General features: G+C 39.6%; 1 protein-coding gene across 1 annotated transcript in view; it reads right to left on the bottom strand.

Annotated features, from left to right (window-relative positions):
* LOC116847839 (lachesin-like) overlaps positions 1-25,690 on the bottom strand; it is a 549,068-nt gene that overhangs the window by 112,359 nt on the left and 411,019 nt on the right. The window contains exon 7 of the mRNA XM_032823310.1: positions 3,601-3,729. Within this exon, the coding sequence (XP_032679201.1) occupies positions 3,601-3,729 (129 nt within the window). The remainder of the gene's footprint in view (positions 1-3,600; positions 3,730-25,690) is intronic.

Below are 25,690 nucleotides of genomic sequence, written 5' to 3'. Positions count from 1 at the left end.
GGGGGGGGGGGAGAGTCATAATATCAATGAATTATTGATTCTTATGCGCGCGCGCGCGGAAGAAAGAGAAAGAGTGACAGAGAAAAAGCAGGAAGGAGGCAAAGAAAGGAGGACCACATCGACAATCAGATCACACCGAAGAATTTTCCTCGGCTCGGTCGTCTCGTTACATACAATGAAACTTTTACAAGACAGTCCCCCCGCAAATCCCTACGCACGTACATCGTGCATCACAGGTGGCACGCTGTTGGCGCAGGAAGACGATTTCTGAAGCGTCTGCTATGACCCGAAATGCGCCGCGCCACGCCTAGGAAACCGATGTTTTCCCCGCTCTCGTCTAAATAAGATATGTCCCCCGCCTTCTAAATATTCAAGAGATACCGCCCAGACTCTCTTTCTCCCTGTAACGTCGGACCACGTTCATACCTACCTACCTATCTGCCCACCCGCTCAGCAGCCAGCCACCCCGTCGCTTTCTTTCTTCAACAACAGCGGAGCAGCGAGCGCGCGCGCACGCACACGGAGCCGCCGCAACGCGGGTGCAAGCATACGAAGTGACACGAACGAATGAAACGCATAAAAGGGAAAAATGACCAGGGCCGACGGGACGGCTTGTGCCGGGCTTCCCGTATTTCCCCCGGGTTTTCCCGCCGGCGTTTTCCCTCCGACATCCCTAGCCAGCCGCCCTTTCCGCGCCCGCGCTGCGCCCTATCGTACTCCTCCTCGTGCTGTTGTCTGATACACGTATTCGACGGAGCACGTGCGCCCAGGTACGGCAACGTGTGCACGCGCGGCTTTGCGCTCGCGCGCATGCTGCAATTCGTGAAATGAAATTTAAACAATACACGAACCGCCGCCGCCGCCGCCGGGATCCACCGTCGCGCCGGGTCGGCCACGTGTGGGCGCGCGCGTGCTCGTATATATGACGAAGTGTTTAAAATTTATTCAATAAATCGTTGCCTACGTTGGATAGATTCCAAAGGACCGACCAGGACGCCTGATCTTCTCATCCGCGGCTGACTTTCTTCTCCTCTTCTGAAGAAAAACGCTCACTTATTATTTATGCACGCCGCTGCTCACGCGACGATTCTGCGCGCGTTGCAATTCGTGAAATTTAAACAATACACGAGCCACAATCCGCCGTAGCGAGACAGCCACCTGACTGTGGGTACATACACATAGAAAGTATCCCACTGCTTAGAAAGAAAAAATATTTTCTTTTCTACCGCTTTTCTCTATTCTACTGTTAAGAAAAGCGCTTACTCAGTTTATTTCTCATCTTTTGAGTGATGGTTATCTTTAACAAGAAATATTTTCTTGACGATAGTCTTAAGGTATACTCAAGAATTTTAGAAAAGCTCATTATCTTCTATTCAAAGAAACATTTATTTCTTTTGCAAAAATATTGTAAAACTATTGGGGGAAAAGTTGTTTTGACTTTTTCTAGTAAGCATACATACACAAATCGAATTTTTATTTTAACCCTTTAAGGCGCATAATTCATGGAACATTCTAGTTTTTTAAAGAAATATTGTCAAAAACACTCTAGCACATTTATAAGGTTTTAACTGCCCGATCCTAAGTGGCTCCTATTGATACCAGTGATACTTAAAGGGTTAATTTAATATTCTTAATTGAAATTTTGAAATTATTAGAATTATTAGAATTCAGAATGTATTTTGAGTAAATTGTCAGTGCTTACAATAAACTTATGATATATTTGCGGATAAACTTATGAAATACTTGAAGCAAGTAACATTTATTTTAATGCAACATATATTTATATGTGTGTGTATATATATATATATATATATATATATATATAGAAAAGTATCATTCTACTACGAAGAAAACGATTACTCATAATTTACTTTTGTTCTTTGAAGTGCTAATTATCTTCTACTGCATTCAAATAAATATTACTTGCTTCAAGTATTTCATAAGTTTATATAAGTGCTGCAAATCTATCATAAGTTTATCATAAATAGATTTATTTAAAATACATTCTGAATGCTAATATTGATTATTTCCAACAAAGAATATTTTCTTAATGAAATAGTCTTAAAGTACATTCATCACTAATTTGAGAAAGTCTCATTATCATGAGAATTATCAAATAAAGAATTTATGCTTTCTGCTATAATATTATAAAATTTTATCAAAGAAAAAGTTGACTGTACTCTGCGTGGCAAGCAAAACAAATTTTCGTTTTATTTTAACTTTCTTTGAGACTTACGTGATTTGCTAATACCAAAAATGATATTTGCTCTGTGAAATAGATTTTTAATGAATGGAAATGGAATGTATTGAAAGTTTATTTTGAGCATAAACTTTAATTTGTAATTAAGCGTTCTCGCACGAAAACGTTTATAGCTTCAAAAAGATAACGTCAATTTCGTGACTATATTTACCAGGATTCAGAACGTATTTTGAATATAAACGATGAATTTATGATAAATTTTTAAACTTACAATATATTTAGCCTAACCTACAATGTGCTCTTTGCTTCTTTGTTCTGTTTTTTCTGGTTAAGGCTTAAAGTTTAAGTGATCTGATCTACAATACGCTCTTTGCTTCCTGTTTTTTGTTTTCCACCTTTTTCTGATTAAAAGCTTGAGGTTTAAATCAGAAAGAAATAAAGAGAAAGAAACAGGAAGCAAAGAACACACTAAAGATGAAGGTTTATAGTGGACAGAAACTTGTGTGTGTGTTATGGATTTATAAACTTACGAAATATCTGAAACAAGCAGCACTTAGTCGAACGCAGCATGTATTTTTCTGTGTATGACGTTTAAAATTTATTCAATGAATCATTAGCTCCGTTGGATATGTTCCAAAGCGCTCACGAGGACGGCTGATTTTCTCGCGCGCGCTTCTTTTCTTCTGAAGGAAGTTTTCCCCGCCATTTATGCGCGCCGCTATTTGCGCGACGACTTTACACGGGTACGAACGAGTCGGCGCGAGCTAAAGTGTCTCGCGAACATTTTGCGCTCGCGATCGTAACTGGTCTCTCGCGACCAATTTACGTAACTTATTACGATAATTAAGCTCTCCAACGTGTACGCGCTACGTGCTACCGTTTTGTATCTTACGTTATCAACGTACACACATACAAACGCACATACATGCACACACACATGCACACACGCGTAGCGTAACGGTTTATTCTCGCGTTACCGCGTGTAATCATGACACCGACATGAATTATAATAACGCGATTTGCCCGTCGGGCCGGCGATGGTAGAACTGACGCCGGCGCGGAAGTTACGTTATCAAATTTTCACGTGAGCAATTGGCAGATACTTTCCGTGCGAGCGAACGAGCGAGCGAATGAACGAACGAACGAACGACTCGGCCATGGATCTGTGAATTAAATATCCACGTAGTTAGGCGTTTATTGCCGCGCATTTAGCATGTAACCTCGTACAATTATAATTCTCGCATCACACGAGCCGCAGGCGCGCGTCACTTCGCCGGTGAGAACGTGGTGCGCCTCCACACGAGATGGACACACGTACACGCGTAGGTGCGGGGCTCCTCGCGCTGTTCGTTGACGCACAAACGCAATAATAATGCTGGACATGCCGGCAACAAACTCACATTCGACGTCCACGGTGATCCTCTTGCTGACCGTAGGCGGCACACCATTGGTCGCGATGCAGAGATAAGCGCCCATTTCGTTGCGCGTGATCCTCGTCAAGTTTAATTGCTCGCCATCATACATGGCCACTGAAACCAGAAGCGGGAATTGATTCAGCTCGGTCGAGGGCGCAAATATAGTTTGGGGAAACGGACAGGCGCCTTCGCGCTAAATGGGTAAACAGCGTTTCATCCTTGTTATCTCGCGCGAGCCCGTTAGGACGGGCTATGCAAATACTTCGGCACGAAATTTCGCAACCGAATCTGCGCGAATTCTGCTTGCCGCGCCCGCGCACGGTAAATGACCGGCCTCCGACCGCAAGGACGAAATCAAACGCTGGGATGGAGAGCGCTCGCTTACAACGTACGGATAACCGGTAACCACGAATATCGAGAATTACCACTCGGCCAGCCTCCGCCGCGAAGATCACGAATTACGTACATCGAGTGGCGTTATGCGTGGCGGCATGTGCGTGCTTCGGAGAAATTATTGCTGCGCTTGGAACTAAAATATTCGATTTGGTTGGCATTACCGCACTGAAAAAAGACTGGTAATTATTAGTTACAGAATTTCGAATGAAAAAATTCGGTAACTAATACCAAATGTGATAATAATGACCAAATATATAGTAAGTTTGACGTGTACGAAAGACTTCTTAATCGCAGTCAAGTGGACTAAAAGTTTTAATAGCTAAAGTGATATTTGATACGGCACATAAGGAGCAAGCACGGATGTCTTAGTGCTATTAAATACTAATATTACTTTTTAATATTAATATGATTGTGGGAGGATAAAATCCAGTATGTTAAACGCGCGTATCGAAATTGTTCGATTATCGTACACGGAGAATCAACCTTCCATACTTAGACCGATCCTTGAGTCCCAATTTTTATATATATATTTTTTATTAAAATCCTAAAACCCCCCAAATAAACCGATGACTCAAATAGATTCCTTATATATGCTGCGAAAAAACTGCTTCCGCCAGGACTCGAACTTGAAACCTCTCCACTTTCCGGGCGGGACGCCTTTCTATTCGGTCATCGAGGCTTCGACAGTAATCTCGCAACACAATGTTTATAAATCCTCTAAGATGTAAGTTGAGAGAGAAAGAACGAAAGAGTCGATCTCGTAAGAGATGTTATTATATGAGAGAGAGAGATAACATATCCTTCCTGTCAATGCTTAAGATAAACCGAAATTAATAGTAGTCGCCAAATATTTAACATCTATTGTTAAGTATGTTATGACTCTTATCGGATATTTGGTAAGTGTTAAAATTCTGTTTGACAAAATATTTGGTAACTATTAATATTTATTTTATTAAAGCAACGAAATATCTGGTGACTGTATCAACTGTGTTTATATTAATATATATCACCTATTGATATTCGTCGCATATCGATTGTTGTTGAGTTGTTTTCAATATTTGCTAGTAAATATGCATGGAAAAGAAAAGAATGGTTGCGCCAGCCAAAAAAATAGTAAAATATGGCAGAGTGTTTTTCTTTCTGGCTTCAGGAATCAATTCTTATGCTGACGTTGCCTGAAAACAATGCATTTTTGAGTTTGGTAAATAATAGTAAATGCATTTTTGAGTTTGGTAAATAATAATCATCCGGTAGTTTGACTATTACCAAAGTATTTGGTTATTTCTTGTTTTTATCACATAATATGATAAGCATATCACTAAACGTTATAGTTTTATTTAAATAAATTGTTTGGCGATACGTAACGCATAGATTGGTAATAGCAACCAAGTTTCGGCAACAATCATCAAATCTTGACAAAACAAACGTCAAGTCTTGCTAAGGTTATTTGTTAACCAAATTATTTGATTGTATTCACCTACACGTTGTATGAGGCTATTTCATCAAAGCATCTGGCAACTATTATCCAGAGGCCTGATGGTTATTACCAAACCTTTTTTTTTAATGTATCGATCCGATATGGGGAGACCGGCGCGCTCGAACGAAGTAGCGAACTTGCAAGAGCCCCGGAATATCCGGCCGTTTTTATTGCCGCGTGATTTACGCCCCCGGATATCTACGTTGGTCTATTATGAAAGTTCGCAGCGGAGCTTATATTTTAGAGAAGTAAGATTATAGTAAAATTATAGGAGTCACGAGAGAAAGAGGATGAGGGAGAGAAGGACAAAGAGGGAGGGCGAGGTAAAGAGAGAAGGAAGAAGAAGAAACGGGGGAATGTGCAGTGAGGGGTTAATAGTCCCAGAGTCGTCAAACTTACTCGATAACGTTAGGATTTTTCTTCCATTAGGATCCTTTTTTGCCGGAGCGAGTTTCGTGTGAAGTCACCATGTGACTGTTACGAGTAGCTCACGGCGACGCGGCTATTAAGCGAGACTCGCGTGATCGCGATTTTCGCTGTCATTATCGGCGAAGATGAATGCGTCGGCTTCGTGTCTACGTTGCATCGGGCGACGATTTACGAGGGAACTTGCGGTGTCCTTTTATTATTACGGAGAAAGAGCCGGCACAGCTCGATATAGAAGCGAGTCGCGCAGAGAAGACGAGGCGGAACGATTGGCGTCTCGTTACGAAAAATCGGCGGCATCGAGAGTCGCTCTTGTTGCGGGTGACGGAGAAAATTCATCATTTACATTCGTCACGCTGTTAACAAAAACCATCCGACTCAAGCGAGCGCTGGAACGTGATAACGTGAATCCTTTCGCACGATTTCTCTTAAAGAGCAGCGGTTTTTAAAAAAGAACAATGCTGTAAAAGGGTCAAATTTATCCACAAATAAAACATGAAATCGGGCTATCTTTTTTTGGACCTACTGAACTCGAATATGAAACTTAAAATTGCTCAAGTTCCGGGAAGCTTCGTGAAAATGTAGCTTTTCTACAGAAAAGTTTTTCTACAAATACTTTCTAATGAACGATTAATTATTGTGAACAAAAGAAGTCCTTTTTTACAGATTTTATTGATCTTTTTATTGATGTCTTTTTAATTTAACGAATGATTTTTTATCACCGGACTTATTCTCGCAGCTCTGTGAATAGTAGTACGGGGGAGATAACGTACAATCGAGAGCAGCGTTAATGTGCGGAGTTAGCAGCTAGCTAATGGCATGTTTATATCGTTATTCATGATGTGACATAAATCACTTTTTTATTACAAAAAAGATACTTTTGAATTTGTTGAGTTCGCGGCGGAGCTTATATTTTAGAGAAATAAAATTATAGTAAAATTACAAGTGTTATAAGAGAAAGAAGGCGAGAGAGAGAAAGAGAGAGAAGGGGGAGGAATGCAAAGAGGGTGAGGTAAAAAGAGAAAGAAGAAATAACGAAGGAATGCAATAAAGGATTAATAATCCCAGAGTCGTCAAATTTATTCGATAATATTAGGAGATATATATATATATATATATATATATATATATATATATATATATATAACAGCAAAAAAAGAGTAGGTTTCTGTCGGTAAAAGCTGCAAGTATATGTTAAGTGTGATCAAGGATTATCTATTAAACTCATAGAAATATCAATAAAAAAAATCAATAAAAAAGACTTTTTTGTTCATCATTCATTAAATTCAAAGCAATTGTTAATCATTTATTAAAAAGTATTCACTGAAAAAGAGGTTTTTCTGTAAAAAAAACTGCACTTTCATAAAGTTCTTCGGGATTTGGACTATTTTAAGTTTCATATTCGAGTTTAGCAAGCCAAAAAATATAAAGATAACCCAGTTCTATAAATTTTCCTTATGAGCAAATTTTGGCCTTTTTACAGTATTGTTTTTTCCACTGCAGCAAGAATGGCCCAAAAGAAAGAGGATAAGAATTTCCCAAGGTTTTCCCCGATGCAACACTGACGGTAGGTTCCAATTAGAATGCCTAAATTTAAGTCACAATTATTTTGAGGAATCGGACTGCGTCTGCGCGAATTAGATCCCAAGAAATTCCTTATACGTGAAAAGAAAGCTTTCACCGCGATATTTCTCTCGCAAACGAATGTCGTGAGTAACGGTACGCTTAGCGCTTCGCCTGATAACTCGCCGCGACAACTGGCAGGATCGATCAGTGCAATTAACCAGTCGGACCGACGGCGACATTTATATTCCACCAACGTGTCTGTTAATAGGCAAGCTTTGCCGAATTATTTATGATACTTGGCGCGAGCTTCATATCCGCGTCGGTCGCACGCGCAATAATGAAACACGCGGCCGGCTGCGCCGCTTCGTGTATATCGCGATATAGACCGGCTCCCTCTCCCAATAAATTGCCGCTCGACTACGCGGAATTGATGACCGAACGGGATTCCATCGACCGAGAAAGAAGCGCTCCGCAGAGGAAGCCGACGGAAAGAGAAAGGATTCCCGCCCGTTAGCCCGACGTGATATTTACCACTCCGTAATGACATTTACTACCCTTCGCGCGGAACCACGAATCCGATAACGCGCTACCGCGGCGAGTCTCAACAATCGCCGGGCGATTCTTAATTAGCGCGACTCGACGTACAATATTTCTCTCTCTCTCTCTCTCTCTCTCTCTCTCTCTCTCTCTCTCTCTCTCTCTCTCGCATCCATGCGCGCGCGATCGTTGAGTATTATTCCTCCATTATCCCTGCCGTTTCGAACAATACTGTATCTTTAACGACGCCATTGTAACGTTATTCCACGCGCCTAAACGACAGAGCTGTTGTGCGCACACGTGTACACCCTCGACGACTGTTACCTCCCGCACCATAAACGATACCGTAAGCCTTCAGGCGATCGTGAGAAGGGAAGAGGAGGGAGGAGGAGCGAGCAATCAACATCGATTCTACGGGGCTTAGCGCGTCCGCGTAATGACAATTAACGAAATCGAAACAAACGCCGGGCCATAAAGGAAGCTTCAGAATGCCGCGGATCGGCCCGGGCGATACGTCGTCCTCCTTCTCCCCTTCCGCCTCCTCCACGTCGGTGACGTTCATAAATCTTTCGGCTGGTTTACTCCGGCTTTGCTCGCCTTCTGGTCGCGATTAACCCCCCCGGCCATTAGAACGGGCGGCGATGTTTCTTTCACGAGACGCATGCCCTGCCAGGTCCGCCTTGCCACCAGTACTAACCGAGAGAGGACACACAATGTTGTGCAACGCCGATTGGCAGGAAGGCAGGCTGGCAGGGCAAGGTGTAGCCGATCGATCGGCGCGAATAATTGAGAGAACGCGCGAAATCCAAGCCCGCCGATCTCGTGGATACCGAATGACGCGATAACACCCGCCGATAAACTCGCCCTGTTGGTGTACCGAACGATCACGTGTACGATATCCGCCAATATTCGCGGCCGAACAAGCGTTGCGCGTGAAAACGGACGAAAGTATTGACGAGTATTGCGAGAACGCTTGCCTTCGACCGGTGAGATTGATTCCTCTGTCTTCTCGTTGGGTTTCTCGTTTTACTCTTTCGCGCTACGATACACCCGGCATAAAAATTTCCCAAGATGTTCCCAGAAACAACACAGGTTTTGTTCGTAATGCCGAAATCGGCTTCAAAATATTGAATGAAATTGTTTTGAAACAATTTAAATATTTGCAGAATAACATAATTATTTAGGTAGCCAACACATGTCTCCTTTAATTCTAATCTTTATCTAAAATAAAGACCTGTGAAGCAATATTTGGGGAAAACTTTGGGGTTTCTACTTAAAATCGCATGTTTAGAACATTCCCATAGAAAATTTTTTATCTGAAAATTTTTTGAGAGATGAAAATCCATTTTTTTCACTAAAAAAAATTAACCCCAAGTTGTTCTGAGAACCTGCCGACATAAATTAAAGTTACGAGAACTGGAATACTCTGTATATTATATTTTTACTTAAAATATAAAACTTCAACATTACATTGTACATTTCAATGTATTGCAATTTACAATTAACAATCAGTAAGTTATAAAAATGACTCAGTTATGAGAATATACAACTTTATATTTCCACAAATTATAATTATGAAAGTACTAATTACTTTATATCCCGAACAGAAATTGAATCTAATGATTGTCTAATAATGAAAAGTTGAGCTTGACTTTCACAGAAAAGTTGGGTCTTACATCGCTACTAGCTAGGAATGTAACGCTCACTTCTCCTAGTGGCTGCACCAGAAAAATTATCTAATAGCTAGATACAAAAAAGTAACTTGTAACTATAATTGGAATGAGTACTAGACAGTTCTGATATCCAATTTCTATTCAGGATTTACCGATGATTTTCTATCTCATTACTGTGTAATCTTTTTCATCTAGCCACTATTTATGTAATTGATATAGATATTAGATAGTCCTGACATTCAAAAGACTGAATAGGAATATTTAGCCAATCACAAGCTAATGACTGGTTAGAAAAGTTATCTAGTCATTACTATCTAGCTACTAGTCTTGAAATCTGCTTTACTAGATACATTTTTGCTCGAGATACTTCACTATTCTCTGTGTCTCTTTTACTTCTTTTACTCTTTTTACACAACTTTTCTTCTGCCTTTGAGTTTTCCACTTAGAATCGCAACTTCAATTATTCAGAAAATAGAAATAGATCCCAATTGCAGAAAATTTTCTGTAATTGGGATAAGAATGAGATTTCCAATTAATGTCGCAATGCGATACATCTAATTGTAAGTGGGGAACCCAGAGTAGATTCCTTCTACTCTGTCCAATATTTTCCCAATCTTGGATAACCCGATCGGAATCTATACGATACTTAGGAATGTGTGGGAAATTTCCATGCGGATTTCTAGCCAGACCCTCAGTGATTATTTTGGGGAATCGGACTGGATCCCAGTTAAATCCTACGAAATTTCCCATACGAGACTGCGTTGACCGTGCAGTTAGTCGATGCCAGGATTCGATGGTGATTCATACATTTGAACGGCGGTCGGAAAAGAGTAAATACAGAGGGATAGATAAAGTGCAAATATCGAAATATATTAATATAAATTTGTACAAAAATGTTCATGCTACGTTAATAATTCCACATAACCGGCTGTCATCGAAGTTTAGCGTCGCGGTCTCCGGAATCAAGAGGAACGATTATATTCGCGAAAATTCACGGAAATAATGCGTTGCGTCGCGCAAAGAACAACCATGAAGCGCGACATGAGGCTCGTATTTACTCGTGAATCCAATCGCGACTCGGAATCGCGATGACGTGAGAAGTGACAAACGAGAAATATATAACAGTAACAATAATAATAAAAAAATATAAAAATTGCGACAGGGGGCGACGCTAAATTTTTTTATACCTTGGCGATAATTTTTTACCTCGTCAGGTACGAGCCTCCAAAGCGAAGCATTGATCGGCTGGTGACTGATACGCCTCAAGCAGGCCTCTTTTAGCTACCTCGGATGCAATATGTCGGATAAAATATTTGCAATGAGTTTTTGATCGTGGCGGCATCGGTGCTCGATACAAGTTCATTTCGCCATCAACTCATCCGATATTAATGTATTCCGCCGTTCTTCAACGGGTCTGGGAATATTTAGATAGCGAGTAGCTCAAAGCCCGGATGCAAATCGATACACTGGATTGAGCAAACACTGATAGTTATTTTTAACGACGATTTGCAATGAAACTTGCACTCGCCGATGCGGAGGGCTCGCCCACAGTGCCAAAGAGGCATCGTATGTGAGATATAAACATACAGGCTGGACTCTTGCCGATATTAATTATTGCTGGTATATGAAAAATATTTTTTGTAGTGCGTGCGACCCCGACGGAAATCCATCGGAATCGCCTATGCCTTTATGAAATAACATACGACGACGTGAATATGCGTTTCTGTGTGTATGTGTGTGTGTGTGTGAGTGCGCGCGCGCGCAACAAAAAAGCTGTCAAAGGAAACATTAATGATACCTTGGTAAAAACGCGGACGCGAATGTTCAGCCGACGGCACGAAGGCATTTAAAGGGATGTTGAAAAGTTGAAATCTTTACCGAATGGAATATGAAATTTTCTTTCTGTAAAGCTTACGCGCCGTATAGGTTGCACAGAATGATAGGATGCTCTTACATAATAAAAATACGCGAGAATAAATCGGAGCATTGCTTAATAAGGGAGACTGGGAACAGTTCTCCTTAATCAAGATACATTTTGTAAAATATTTTTAATCACTTTTAACTTTTACGAGAACGTTTTTATATGACACTTTATTTACTTTCAGAAAGTAACCTGCCTTATACATATAGTATGGGGAGTTATCAATGTCACAGCTGTTTTTAGATAACCACTTTTTCGGAATAAACAACAGTCATGATGCACAAATATGTGCGTTGTGCGTGGTCGAGATTTTCGATTGATGCTGATGGAAAAAATGTTAAAGCTATTTCGGTGCAAAATATACAGTTGGAGACTGAAAAGTTGTCCGTAATTTTTTTAGTGAGTTTGTAAACTCGTTTTTCTTATTCTGAAAGCATTCTTCAATTGGAAAACGAATTTTCCCATTGGATAAGATGAGGAATTCACAAACTTACCTCAAAAATTACGGGCAACCTTTTAATCGACTGTACATAGAAGAGGATAGCACGATCATATTAGTGACAATCGTCTTTGCGTTATCAACATTTTTCTATCGAATTCTTTCTTTCTCTCTTCATCCATCTTAGTATTATTCCACCTTAAAATATATAAACTTAAAATAAAATATAATATACTTACAAAATATATAAACTGCATCTTATACAAATGAGCGAATCATGATATGCGATCGTGAAGAGTCGAAGATATCGCATTATCGACACGAGACTGCTCTCGAGCATTTTGCCTCGCTGCGAAAGTAATGAACACGGGGTAGAACGAGAGTGGAAACTGGCGTGATTGTTGAAGCGAGAGAATTCCCGTCACTTTAATCGTTTCACGGAGCATTTTTAAAAAACGATCAGATATAATTAAATGTGTTTTTTACTGGCCTTTGAAACATTCTCTTCAGCCACCGAACGGAATTTTAATTTAATGTAACTTCATTTTTAATGTCTCTTTTCACTCCATTTTTTCATGGATCATTGAGGTTCTCAGAATAGGGAAATGGGTTCGTAGAAAATAAATTATTCCGAGGAGACGCTATTTTATTTTCCACCTCTACCATGGAGCAAGTTATTCGCAGATGATTCCGAGCAACTGAAGGTGAATAATATATTAGTAGATTGTCATAATCCGCCTTTGAATTCTCTTATTAGCAGATGACTCGGCTTCAAAGCATCTCCATTTAACGCCCTCGAGTTCTTCTATTCTCTCGCAACTCGTCCATTAACGACCATCGACCGACCGACTGACGGTTTGCTCTCGGCTGTATCGACGGGGTGCGCGCGGCAACATACAAGGGCGAAACGCGTATTAATAAAACGCCGACTAATCCGCGGAATTTTACCGCGTCACGATCCCCGCACTGACGCGCGCGCGCGAAGGGTATTAAATAATATTACGAACTATACCGGGCTATATAAACGCGCTACGTATGCACGCGCATGCATACACACCCCCGCCGAAAACTTGGAGGGATAGTGCCGACGAGCGAGCGAGCAAGCGCGCGCGGTCCTGGTTGGCGCCCCGTCATGAATTTGTATGAAGCTTTAGAGGGACTCAGATGCCCCGGAGCGCGGCTTTGCAGATGTTTGAACAGAAATTCCGGCCTTTTACGATCCTGCGGTGCGGCGGTGCGAGAGGGACGAGCGACATCCACGGACGAGCGCGGGAAAAGGTGAGAAGGTGTATACCACCCCTTCGGCACGGAGGTGCTGGAGAAACGGAGAGCAGAGAAAGAAAGAGAGAGAGAGAGAGAGTAGGATATGAAAGGCTCAAGAGGGCAGCGTCAGACGAAGAAGAAGAAGAAGACGACGACGACGACGGACCGTGATGAAACTGTGTGTAACAAAATAGTTAGACTGGGAAAATTGCGTCGGGTAGTCGGGGATTATAAATAGGCCGCGTTTGCTCTGATGCGCCCTCCCTTGCTAGCTCGCTAGCGCGTTGATGCGCGAGGATTAGACCGCGACTGCGACGACTAGTAGATGGAAATATTAGCCGTTAAAGTAGGCGCCTCCTCGAAAGCGTGCGAATATCGGGGGTTTATTGCACAGCCTGACGAAGGAAGCAAATTTGCCTCGCGCGGGAGATAAACGGACGTGTGCAGCAGTACGCTTCGATATCTCGCGCGCGCGCATCTATCTGCGATAGTGTCGACCCGGTCCGAGACCCTGTGCTCTCGTTCGTTAATTGGAAGTCGGTGTAACAAATGGATCCGCTCGCGTCCTCTGGCCGTTCCGCACTGTCTATTTGAGAATGTGTGCGATTTCGTTGATTGGAATGATGTCATTTTAAAAACGCATTGTTGCTCGTCTCTCAGATGGACGGGTGTGCATAAATTCGGCAGGTCGACCTGTGTAAAGGTTGCTGCGTCTCCTGTGAGTAGTGCACACATGACACTTATCACACGCGGCGAAAGAAAATTTGGTTGGATGAACCGGTCTCTGGTGAAATACGAACAATTCAGAAGTTCCGATTGAAATTACCAGGACTCTGTTTAAATTGACCAGAAATTGTGATAATTTTGACCGGTTGAAATTCAACCTAATTTAACCGGCTAATTTCAATTGGAATTTCTAAAATGTTCTAAAGTGTTCGTATTTCACCACAAAATGGCTCGTCCGACCCCAAATCTTTCCAAACATACAATAGAAATACAAACAGAATGATCAAAATTTGCAAAATTTTCACAAAAATCTTTATTTTTCAGTAAATACTTTTTAATGAAGGATTGACAATTGCGAACGAAAAAAGTCTTTTTTTATTGATATTTTTTAACAATCGAAAGTAACGTTCATATGCGGAGTTAGTAGCTAGCTAATGACATTCATATCGTTATTCGTGATACAATATAAACCACTTTTATATGGCAGAAAAGTAGCTTTTGAATTTTTTGAGAGTATGTGACAAGCAAAAGAGAGGAATAAGTTTTGGTTAATAAGAGCTGCAAATACATGTCAAATGATCAAGAACTATCTGTTAAACTCATCAAAATATCAATGAAAAAAACAATTAAAAAAATTTCTTTGGTTTACAATTACCAATCGTTTATTGAAAAAGTATCTGTGATGTACGAGGTTTTCCTGAAAAAAAAACTGCATTTTAATAAATTTCTCCATATTTTGGACAATTTTAAGTTTCATACTCGACTCTGCTGCTATTTCAGCAGACTCAAAAATATAAAGATTTCATAGATTTCCCTTATAGATAAATTTTGTCGCTTTTTCAGCATTGTTCTTTACTAATTAATTCAATGTACATTGCATTTACTTCATTAGTGTATTTCAAAAAGTAGTAGAATTCGCCTATCATCGATTATCTCACGTCATGATAATCATGAAAGTCTATCTGTGGACATAGCGTAATGTAATTCACGCGGTAATTCTCATGGCGGAACAATCGGATTTTTATTATCTGTGCGGGATACGATCTATCAACGTAAAAGCGCCGTAACAGCGGTAGGCACTGCTTATATACGAAATTTCGGGCAATTGATTGCAGACGAAACCGCCAGCTTTCGCCGATTACGACATGACGCGAAAGTAATTGGTGCTAATTAAAGGTCCCTTTGTCGCAACTCTCGATATCGCGCCATCCGCGGGACGAAATGAAGCAATTAGCGCGGCAAATCGTTTACGGGCTCCAGGTAACTTCATCTATTACTGAGCGACAATTTTTCGTTATAATTATGCGAAATGGTGCGCGCAAAAGTCCATCCCGCTGGCAATTCATCACGCTAACAGAAACCATGGAAAATGTTTGCTTATCGCGAATGTTTACGATCCATCACCGAAATGCAAACGGTAAAGAATGACGCGGTTGGCACTGCAAATTGACGCGTAGTAGCGCGCGATGCTTCACGTCAGGATGCTTTCAGGATGATTTAAAATCTTCCTTATCATCACTCTTCACTTCAGGAATGTCACGGGCAAAAATATATGGAGACAAGAATAATGCGCGACACGATAGGCCGTCTGTACTATGAAAATGTCGATAGAACTCTCGTTTATTTGGCGCCACGGTTTAAACAGAATCTCGGCAGTTACGGATCGTAAACACGTACATATTTTCACTGCAAGCCTCGGCGCGTGTCGTGTTAAGATGCATACACATATATATCGCAGAAATATCCTGGATATTCACTCACCACTAATCAAATTTCAGCGTACACTCGAGATGCTGGTCTCACCGTCGCGAATATATCCAAGCATTTTTTAGGAAAACAAGAAATGATCCATTCAGTCTTTTCGTAAATATCGTAAAGAGATAATCACTGCTTCACACTGTCATTTTTGAAAACATGGTCATAAATGTTTAACGTGCGACAAAGAATTTCTACAAATCCCACATAGAAATTTACCCGGATACAGTATAGATTCCGATTTAAATGTCCAGATTTATTCCGAAATTGCTTATCTCACTATAATATCTCACAATTGGAAATCTCATTCAAAGACGAGTTCTATTTGGAATCGAAATAAAAATATTGTGGGGACTAGCGTTTCTTTTTTTTTTTAATCGATAACGTCGATATATTTTTACGGTATCAAACATGGAACACATACACTTTTATACCAACAATTATATTCAATAAAAAAAAAATATTTAAAATATTTTGAGTATTTTACTGAACAATGAAATTATTTGAAAAGTCAACATGCGTTTTCTCTAATTCTAATGAGAAAAAATAATAAAAGTAGTATAATATGGTATATAAAATATACAGTTGGAAAAATTCAGTATAATTCAACTCCTCAAAAGACATTGTAGAGAGAAATGTAATTTTAATTTTAACATAACTTTTACTACAATATTTTTTCCACATAAAATGAATATTAGAAAAGATAACTTTAAAGAGAATTCCCATTTTAGAATCAGCATTTAAAATATTACATTACTAACCAAAATTCATAATTACAGTTTCACTATTAATTGCTATCTTTGTCGTTATAAATGTTTAACGCGAGAAAGAGAATTTTTAGAAACAAAATTCATATTTTGGGAAATTGACAATCTCAATTAAATCCCGAGGTATGTTTTATACGGGAAATTTTATACGCGAAGACTCGGGCAGGTGTTTTTAAGCGCGGTCGTCCAGCGTAAACAGAATTCGAGTGATCGGACACCTCTATTTGGTGTTCGATAGCAGTAAACCAACGTAACACATTTCGACGATTACAAGGATCGATTCGACTACTGCAAGACGATATATCGGCCGGCCCGGTGTTGCTGCTGCAACAGCCGGCCATCGACGTCAGGATGTACCGAGGGATAGTCGGGGGCGAGTGCGATTAGCCCGGGCATGGTTATAAACCGTTCCAAGTGGCAACCGAGCGATTAATTTTCCGGCTTGCCGGCAATTGACTCTCCTCGCACGACTCAAACGCAGTCTGCAACAACGAGCTACACGTGCCACTAACTGTTTTATAACTGGATCACGTGATTACTCGTAATAACGATGACTTCATTACGGCGTGTCGCCGCGGATACTCGCGTTGACGTTACTCAAGCCAGTGCGTTCTATAACGTTAATTGACCGGAACTGCACGGCGTCTACGCGCGAGGTGCGCTTCGAAATTACGCAGACCGCAACTCCAACTCGCTGTTCGACTCGCAAATACGCATTTTATCGTTTAATTAATTCGGATTCCGCCGGCGATATTAATCACGAAGGGCATACCGTCGCTCGATATGTTCATAATCATAGCGCGATTGCATGCTGCTTTGCACAGTCAGTTGCAAATCGTGGTTTGCACTTTTGGGGATGCTGAAATCGATGACGAGCTCGAACAATATCGATAACACAGAAATCGTCACTAACACAATCACGCTTTTCGTATTTCTTGTATACACAGATCTAACGTAAATGTGTGCTATTTTGTTTTACCATATTTAGAAAATCTAATCACGCATGTGCAGAAATCTTTCTGCGTGTGTGTGCAAACTTTTCATGATATTTTTAAATTTCTGAATTCAGATACGAAGCAATGTTTTTCAAAATTTTTCTGTTTAGAACATCTACACTTTCGGTATGTACAAGCGGAATTTTTGGACTGGTTAAATATTACGCTAACTGATAGCTTCAGATTTTACATTAAAAGTGTTTTCTTCGTTTTTGTCACATTGAGCAATGCTTCTGTTTATTTTTGCATATATTTTTATTGCGTAAAAACATTCGTAATTCTATACAATCAATATAACGTAAACTTTGTAGAAATATCGGTTACTTTGTTAAAAATATCGGTATTCTATCGGTAAAGTTTTCAGCATCCCCTTAAAAGTCACTGCTGATATGTATGCGCAGTAATCGATAGAAAATATATAAAAATACTCAAAGCATTATTCTTAGAATTTAAAATAAATTCTCTCTTCCAAATTTCACAAAGGTACATAATTCTGTACTGTCACTTCAGCTCTTGTCTAACCGATTACTGCATTGCTTTCAATAGTATTTTCAATTGACAACCTAAAGCCTTTATTCGATAAAAAATGTGTAAACCGATTTGTAAGCGACTATACGTAGAGAGAATTTTATAGTAAAAGTTATTATGGAATTTTATAATCGGGGAATAGATCGATGTTCTGCACTAATTCTTTTATTTCATATGTGCTACTTATATTTTAGGATTTTTATATTTTAGATTATTTATATTTTAAAATTAAAATATGTTATTAAAAATTTATTTCTGCACTAAAAAAATGACTTATCTAATTAAAATTGTACTTATTTCGTATCCACATTTTTTTAACAAAATGATAGTGACATGCTATAAAATTGTTGCCACTAATATTATAGTAGAATTTAATAAAAAGAGAAATAGTTTCCTTGGCCATCATTTATAGTAATTGTTTCTCTGTGTTATTAATAGTTATTAATTTAGCTTATAAATACCAACATTTTCTTTCTCAGCGTAAAAACGATGAGAAATTGAAAAGAATTTATATGAAACAGAACTGTAATATATATTATCACCAAGTATGGGGCCATTCATAATTACAGAAGAAAGGGAATATTGGAACATGATGGTGTTCCATTATTTCTCATGTTTACGGGAATAATTACTCGACATGTTTACCCTGCAATGATACACAGCTGACTTTTAAAGAGCGATAAAGGGACTATCACAATCGAGACAGGCAGGAGGTCGGTCGAGAAACGCTCGCTTGTTATCATCATTCCACGATGAATCAGCGAATTATGTGCAGACCGACATCGCTACACATATTCCTCACGCGGCCCCGATATTCCCTTCCTAAGAGAGGATAGCACGCGATTTCCACACGCGACTCCATTCAATAATCAAGCCGGAGAGATCCGTCGGAATTCCAGGCGGACTTGATGTCACTCGTAAAACTCGATGGATTAAAACTGGCCCACGTAACACCGCCGGCGCGTCCTCAGGGAGGACGTACCACCGGGCGTCCGGATGTCAACGTGTCCCAGATGGCGCCGACATTAACCCATGAGAAACGTGCGCGACGACCAACCGCCGTGTTACGGTCAGGAAGCTGCTGCGGTTTCGGCCTTCGGACCAAAACGTCTCCCCGCTGGCACGCCAGTAGCGAAATGCGTCTATCTGGCGGCCAATGACGTCGCGATGTCTAATTGAGTGGACGCCGGCCGTAGCCGAAATATTGCACCGACGATAAATATTTAACGCGACGTTATCACCGGGACCCCCTTATCATAGAGACTGCATCGTCACGCTCTCTCTCTCGACTCGGGAAGACTGAAATGTCGAATGTTTCAGCAGCGCGAATATACACTTAGCTCGTGCAGTTGATATTAGCCCTGGAAAGATTTACTCATACGGAAAGCCTCAACTCTAGAGATAGTGTGATAACCATTTCCTCAGAAAACCTCAGAAAATTTTAAACATGCACAAAATTGATCCAGATAAATTTCTCAAACGTTACTGTTTTTACACGGGAATTATATTAATAGTTTCTTTTCTTTTGTATAAACGTTCTTTTTCATTTTATTATGTTAGTAGTGCAGGAATATACTCTTAATAAGAGAGAGAGAGAGAGAGAGAGATCTTGCTAAACAGAGTACTGCAAATTCAAGTATGTTGTTTTAACTCAATCTCTGCACGTTTTTTTACCGTTTCAATTTCAGTTATTTAATATGTTGAAACATTTTAAATAACAATGTATTCATCTCAAACGTGTTAAATGACGTGTAATTTAAAATTGCAACAAGCTACTCTGTAAAAAGAGTTTCGATCAAATTGCACGTTTTTTATGCATTTAAAAATTTAAACACATTGGACTCATAGTGAAGTAAATTTCACTAGAAACGTAGCAAATTTTTAATAACATATTTTAGCTTCTAAAATATAAATAAAATATTTGAAGTAAAAGGATTAACTCGTGCAGAATACCGAACTATTTTTTGGTTACAATATTCTATAGAAATTCTTGCTTCAAAATTCTCTACGTATAAAATTTTTCTCTCAAATTTTCTCTTTTCGTGTAAAAACACTTTGTACCAATTTTTATATTTTTATTATATTTGTATTTTTATTATAACTTTTATAGTGGAATCATATATCTTGACGATTTCTTCCCTGATTAAAAAAACATTACGTTTTTACTATTTCTCCAAGAGATATAAACGAAAGAATATGTACTCAAATTTTAATATTCACCCATATTTAGGATTCATATGACATTTTAATATATAGGGTTCTAGGGTTAAGATAAAGATGAGTAAGTTTTACTCATTCATATAATATCTCACAGAAAAGCAATCGTACCCATTTCAGTAATTGATGAAATAAATATAAATATATTTGATTCGGACAAGTTTATTTTATGTATTAGACATATATTATAAAAAAATTGATTTAAAATTTACTCAATCACACACTTATCGTAAGTTGTAATTGTTCTCTTTTTTATTTTACTCTTAATATAATTTTCATAGATAATTTTGAAATAGATTTTGAGAACCAATTAAAACAATATAACAATATAACATATGTTTATATCAGTATGTTTTTTTGAGAAGTGCTTGGAGTGTTACTGTTAGTGCCAATTATAAATCGTTATAACTAAATAAATGTATTTAATTATAAATTGCTGTTGGTGATGAAATAAATACCAGAGGGAGGGCTTAAAGCTTTCAGCATGAATAAAAGTTACTCAGTTACGCTACAGTGGGCTGATTAATATCCGTATCTGCCAACGTCAATTAAACCTTAACCTGAGTTTGTTTTTATTCGAATAGAATTCAAACTCAACTTAAGGTTTAATCGACGTCAGTAGAAACAGACATAAAGGTTGCGACACTTTTGCTCGATGAGTTTTGCTACACTACTTCCGCTGGGGGAATATATCTCCTGAGAATTCCTGAAAAACAAATTCTCCTGTCGGACACGGGACGTGCGTAACGAGACTCGTTGAGAAAAAGCATCACGATCCTTAATCAGCCGACTGTGTCCTTCCAGGATTCAAATCATTCCAATTAGAAGCACAGTTTCCACGTGCGCGTGTCGATCCTTCGCGAAATGAGCGCGGAAGGATATTCTTACGGCTTCTTCGAACATTGCCCGAGCGAGTTCCTGATCCCGCGCCGCTATCCTGATACGGAGGTGCGAGGCGTCCCAATGAGATGTACGATTATTGGAATTTCGACGTCATTCTCGCACACCCCTGCTCGCGAGGGAGTAAACATCCTTGAAGGGAATCGTCCATCTAGCACATTACATCGGGCGGTTCACTCCCGATCGTCGGAATTCGAAGCTCAACCAAAGCCGGTACAGTTCCGCCTATCAGCTCAGCAGTTCCAGCGCACTCCGTGAATAACGCAGCAGGCTACGCTTCCGAGTGGAAGCCGTCGGATAGGAAGCGTCGACCGCTATTTCGCAAAATTAATTGAATTACGCCGGCGAAGCGTGCAAAGCAAGGAAACTCGGGGTCTTCTTCGTGCACCCGAGTGCCTTGTAAACAGGAAGCACGTCGAATTGCATTCCGCGCGACAAAAAGTACGATCCGAAGAGCCGACGTATTTTCCCCGACTTTCTGGATGTCGCCCCCATGCACGCGCGCGCGACCAAACGACCGAGTGAGCGAGCGAGTGAACAAACTCGTTCCGATACCATCGACAGAGACGGCCGGTCCGTGCACGCGATCTCGAAGGACGAGACTACAGCGTCTTCGCGGAAAGGGGAGGGGAGTTGGCAAAAATAAAATGAAATAAAATGAAATCAACGGAGAACGAAGGAGCGCGCAATTCCGCTGGAAGTTCCTTCTCGTTCGCGTGGTGAGTCACGCTAAACGGATTAATTCGGCTCTAGTTATGCAAGAATGATCTCTAACCTGTAAAATTAAGATCTTTTCGTTTTTCTTACCAAGGAGTAGTTCATACGTCTTTCTATATAAAATAGAAAAGATCCAAGTCTTACAGGCGCTTAAAGTTAATTAAAATCAGTTTTAATTTTTTCGGCCCTAGTTATGCAAGGGTAATCCCTAACCCATGAAATTAAGATTTTTTAGTTTCTCTTACCAAGAGGTAGTCCATACGTCTTTCTATATAAAATAGAAAAGATTCAAGCTTTATAGGCGCTTAAAGTTAATTAAAAATCCGTTTTAATTTTCGGTTCTAGTTATACAAGAATCCATGAAATTAAGATTTTTTAGTTTTTCTTAATGGGTGCTTAAAATTAATTAAAAATCAGTTTTTATTTTCTACTAGTTGCATCCTTTTTACCAATTTTTTTAAATACTACTAAGAGAATGCTGTAGTCGGAATGTTCGAATCGGCAGAATGCTGACGGATTTTCTGCATAGTTTACGTCGTAGTGCCTGCACAGAATTATTAATGCTCTTACATAATAAAAATACGTGCGAAAATGAGTTAGAACATCGTTCATACGTAATAAAAAGGATAAAAATTTCAAAGTTAACATTTCGAATGTCAATCAGTTTGTCAGACGCTGCCAGTCAAATGTGATTATTCACCTGCTAAAATATCTGTAGCTTGTACATATTGATTGCAGGTTTGCTCCATTCATGAAAATTTCAAAGAATATTGCGCTGCAATTTATACCTGAATTTAAAAGATTAAAAATATCGGAAAAGTTTGCAGAAAAATTGTATATGTGTGGTTAAGTTTTCCATTAAATATGCTAAAACAAAGCAACACACAAAAGATCTATATATACCAGAAATACAAAAAAGATAATATGATTATGTCACGATTATCTTTCTATGTTATTGACGTAGAGTTTTGGAGTTCAACGTCAACATCTTCTTAAGGGATGATATGATGAACTCGAACAATGATAACGCAGAGAGGATTATCACTAATACAATTATGCTTTCCTTTTTGTATTTTTTGTACATACAGAACTTACATAAATATGTATTACTTTGTTTTATCATATTCAACGGAAAATCTAACTACTTATATGTAGAAATCTTTCTGCAAACTTTTCGAATATTCTTAAGCTTCTGAATTCAGATACGAAGGTGCAGCAATGCTTAAAAATTCTTCTTCAAAATTTTTTTGTTTAGAGTATCCACATTTTCGGTATGTACAAATTACTGAACTTTTGAATTAACCAAATATCACACTAATTGACAGCTTGAGATTTAAATTTAGCTTTACATTTAAGTGTTTTTTTTTTTTCGTTTTCGTATTGAGCAATGCTCCTATTTATTTTTGTTATACTTTCATTGCATAAAAGCATTTGTAATTCTGTATAACCAATGCGACATAAACTTTGCAGAAAAATGTCAGTATATTGTCAGTAAAATGTTCAGCTTCAGCATTCTCTTAAAGAGAACAAAATAGACCTCAGCGCGGATGTCGGCTGATAGCTGTAGGCGGAGTAATGACGCGAACGGCACATAAACAATTGTTTCGCGAGCGTGCCGTACACGTTTCGCTAAGAAACGGTCGCATTTCATTTTCGACGAGATTTCGCGCTCACAGAGCTCATCCCACATCACGCGCGCTCCTGGCTCGTCAATCTTTTCTCATTAATATCTCGACATTAAATTATCCACGTGGATATTTGAAAAATGGTAGGACATCTTTTGCTCAGGTTGATATGTTCTACCTGCACGCGACTCCGTAGCAAGATATGTCGGATATCTTGTACATATAAACAGGTGCTCGAAGTATAAAATTAAATCACGAATAATAACGAGACAAACAAAAGTTGAAATGAATCAGGATACGCGCAATTAACAATAATTAAGATGAGTTAGTAGAGAGACATGATTACTAATTAACATTAATATTAAAAGTTGCAATTCAAAGTCTGTTTTTAATGTGAAAGGTACATTCATCGCGTCACAAAACTCGAGAAACTATTCGGTGCGTGCATTAACACTGTAAAACATTATCTCCTGCCGTTTATTAAATATTCGCTCCAATATCAGCGTCTGGCTCTTACTTGTGCCTTGTGTATTTATAATTTACTTGGATTATATAATTTAACTGTGTGAGCGAGTCCGTCCTCTTGCGTTTAGCTCTCGGTGCAGTGATGACGGTTGAATGACCGGCCCGCGTGGGCTTCAAAAAGCGAATGAAGACGCGCGACTTCACTAACAGGACACCTGGCTCCGGGGTCTACTTTTCATCTCCTGCATCTCTCTCTTTCTCTCTCTCTCTCTCTCTCTCTCTCTCTCTCTCTGGCCTCGCTCTGGCTTCGCTTCTCCTGCGTCGTCTCTGCTAATTAAAATCGTATCGCGTCTCTCTGTAGCGAGCCGAAAAAGATTTCGGCGTAAAAGACCGAGTAACACACGGGCTCTTAGTTGCGTTTCAATAACATTTTCCTCTTCCTTTTTTCCATCTTTTCAAGTCCCAGCTTAATATTCGTATAGCGAGCGTAACGAAACGTAAAATTCCAACTTGAATTTCATTATGAATCGAGTTCTACATCTTTTGATGTAGTTAATAAGTCGTTATCGCGGAATTTCATCGACGAGACAGCAGTTGCCGTTGCGGCAAATATTAAATACACATATATCTTTAACGTTTCAATCATTGGAACAAGGTTCAATTATTGGGATATTTGCCTTATTTTGCAAGGTGACGATCGTCTCTACGTTATCGGCATTTTTGGAATTATCGACTCCAGTATCTCTTTAAAAGGGATAGATCAGAGCGCGCCAGCATCGATCTGTCAATCGCGCGCGCGTAACGGGAGACTTCGTTGAAATTCCGAGCTCGATCTATCCTTAACAATCCCATTAGCGAGTCCCCGGGTCTCCGTTGATACCCCAGCGCGGTGCAGCCGCGAAACTTCGATTCTGTCTCGAGCTGGACAAAGTGCCGATATAGCTTGTCTTGTCTCTTACTGCGACTGGCACTTTGGCGTGACTCGACAATGTGGAAATCCGGAGGATACGTAACGAGCGCCGCTCACCTACACCGGCGCAACTTCAAGTGCACTCCGCGCGCGCGCGAACGCACACACATACGCGGGACATACGTGCTCGAGAACGAAGCGACGAAGTGTGCTCGTGTGCGCACATAGACACCGCCTAGACACATCCACGTGTCCGCACGTGTGCACATATGTGCAAATGTATACAGGCCGACCTCCCAGATGGACGCGTTGCTTTTTCTCCACGGACTTCTCGCCGGCGATTCTAATTAACAGGGAGCAGCTTCGCTGAGTTAGGAGTTTGCAATTTCCAATCAAATTATCTGCGTCCACTGTTATTAGGTTGGTGCAAGAGACCTGTCATTTTTCTTTTAAGTTGTCGTAGAAGGGCTGGACATAACAAGGCAAATAGAAAGTTTGATGTTTAAAAAAAGTACCAAGTCAATATACACGAAAGTGTTGTAGTAAAAAGAAAATTTTGTAATCTTGAACCACACAGAAGTCACGGTCGTAATTGCTGTATATTTGAATTAGTTTTACTACAGAATTACCGCGATTATTACTCGAATGTTTTTCATATCGTATACTCGATCGTAGACCATCGAATTTAATATTTCTATAGTAATTGATACCACACAATGTCAGTACATATATATATATATATATATATATATATATATATATATATATATAT

Source organism: Odontomachus brunneus, unplaced genomic scaffold, assembly GCF_010583005.1.
Source record: "Odontomachus brunneus isolate Ranch 3 - 2012 unplaced genomic scaffold, Obru_v1 Obru_scaffold_001, whole genome shotgun sequence".
In the NCBI taxonomy this organism is placed as follows: Eukaryota; Metazoa; Arthropoda; class Insecta; order Hymenoptera; family Formicidae; genus Odontomachus; species Odontomachus brunneus.
This window is presented reverse-complemented; position numbering and strand designations above follow the sequence as displayed.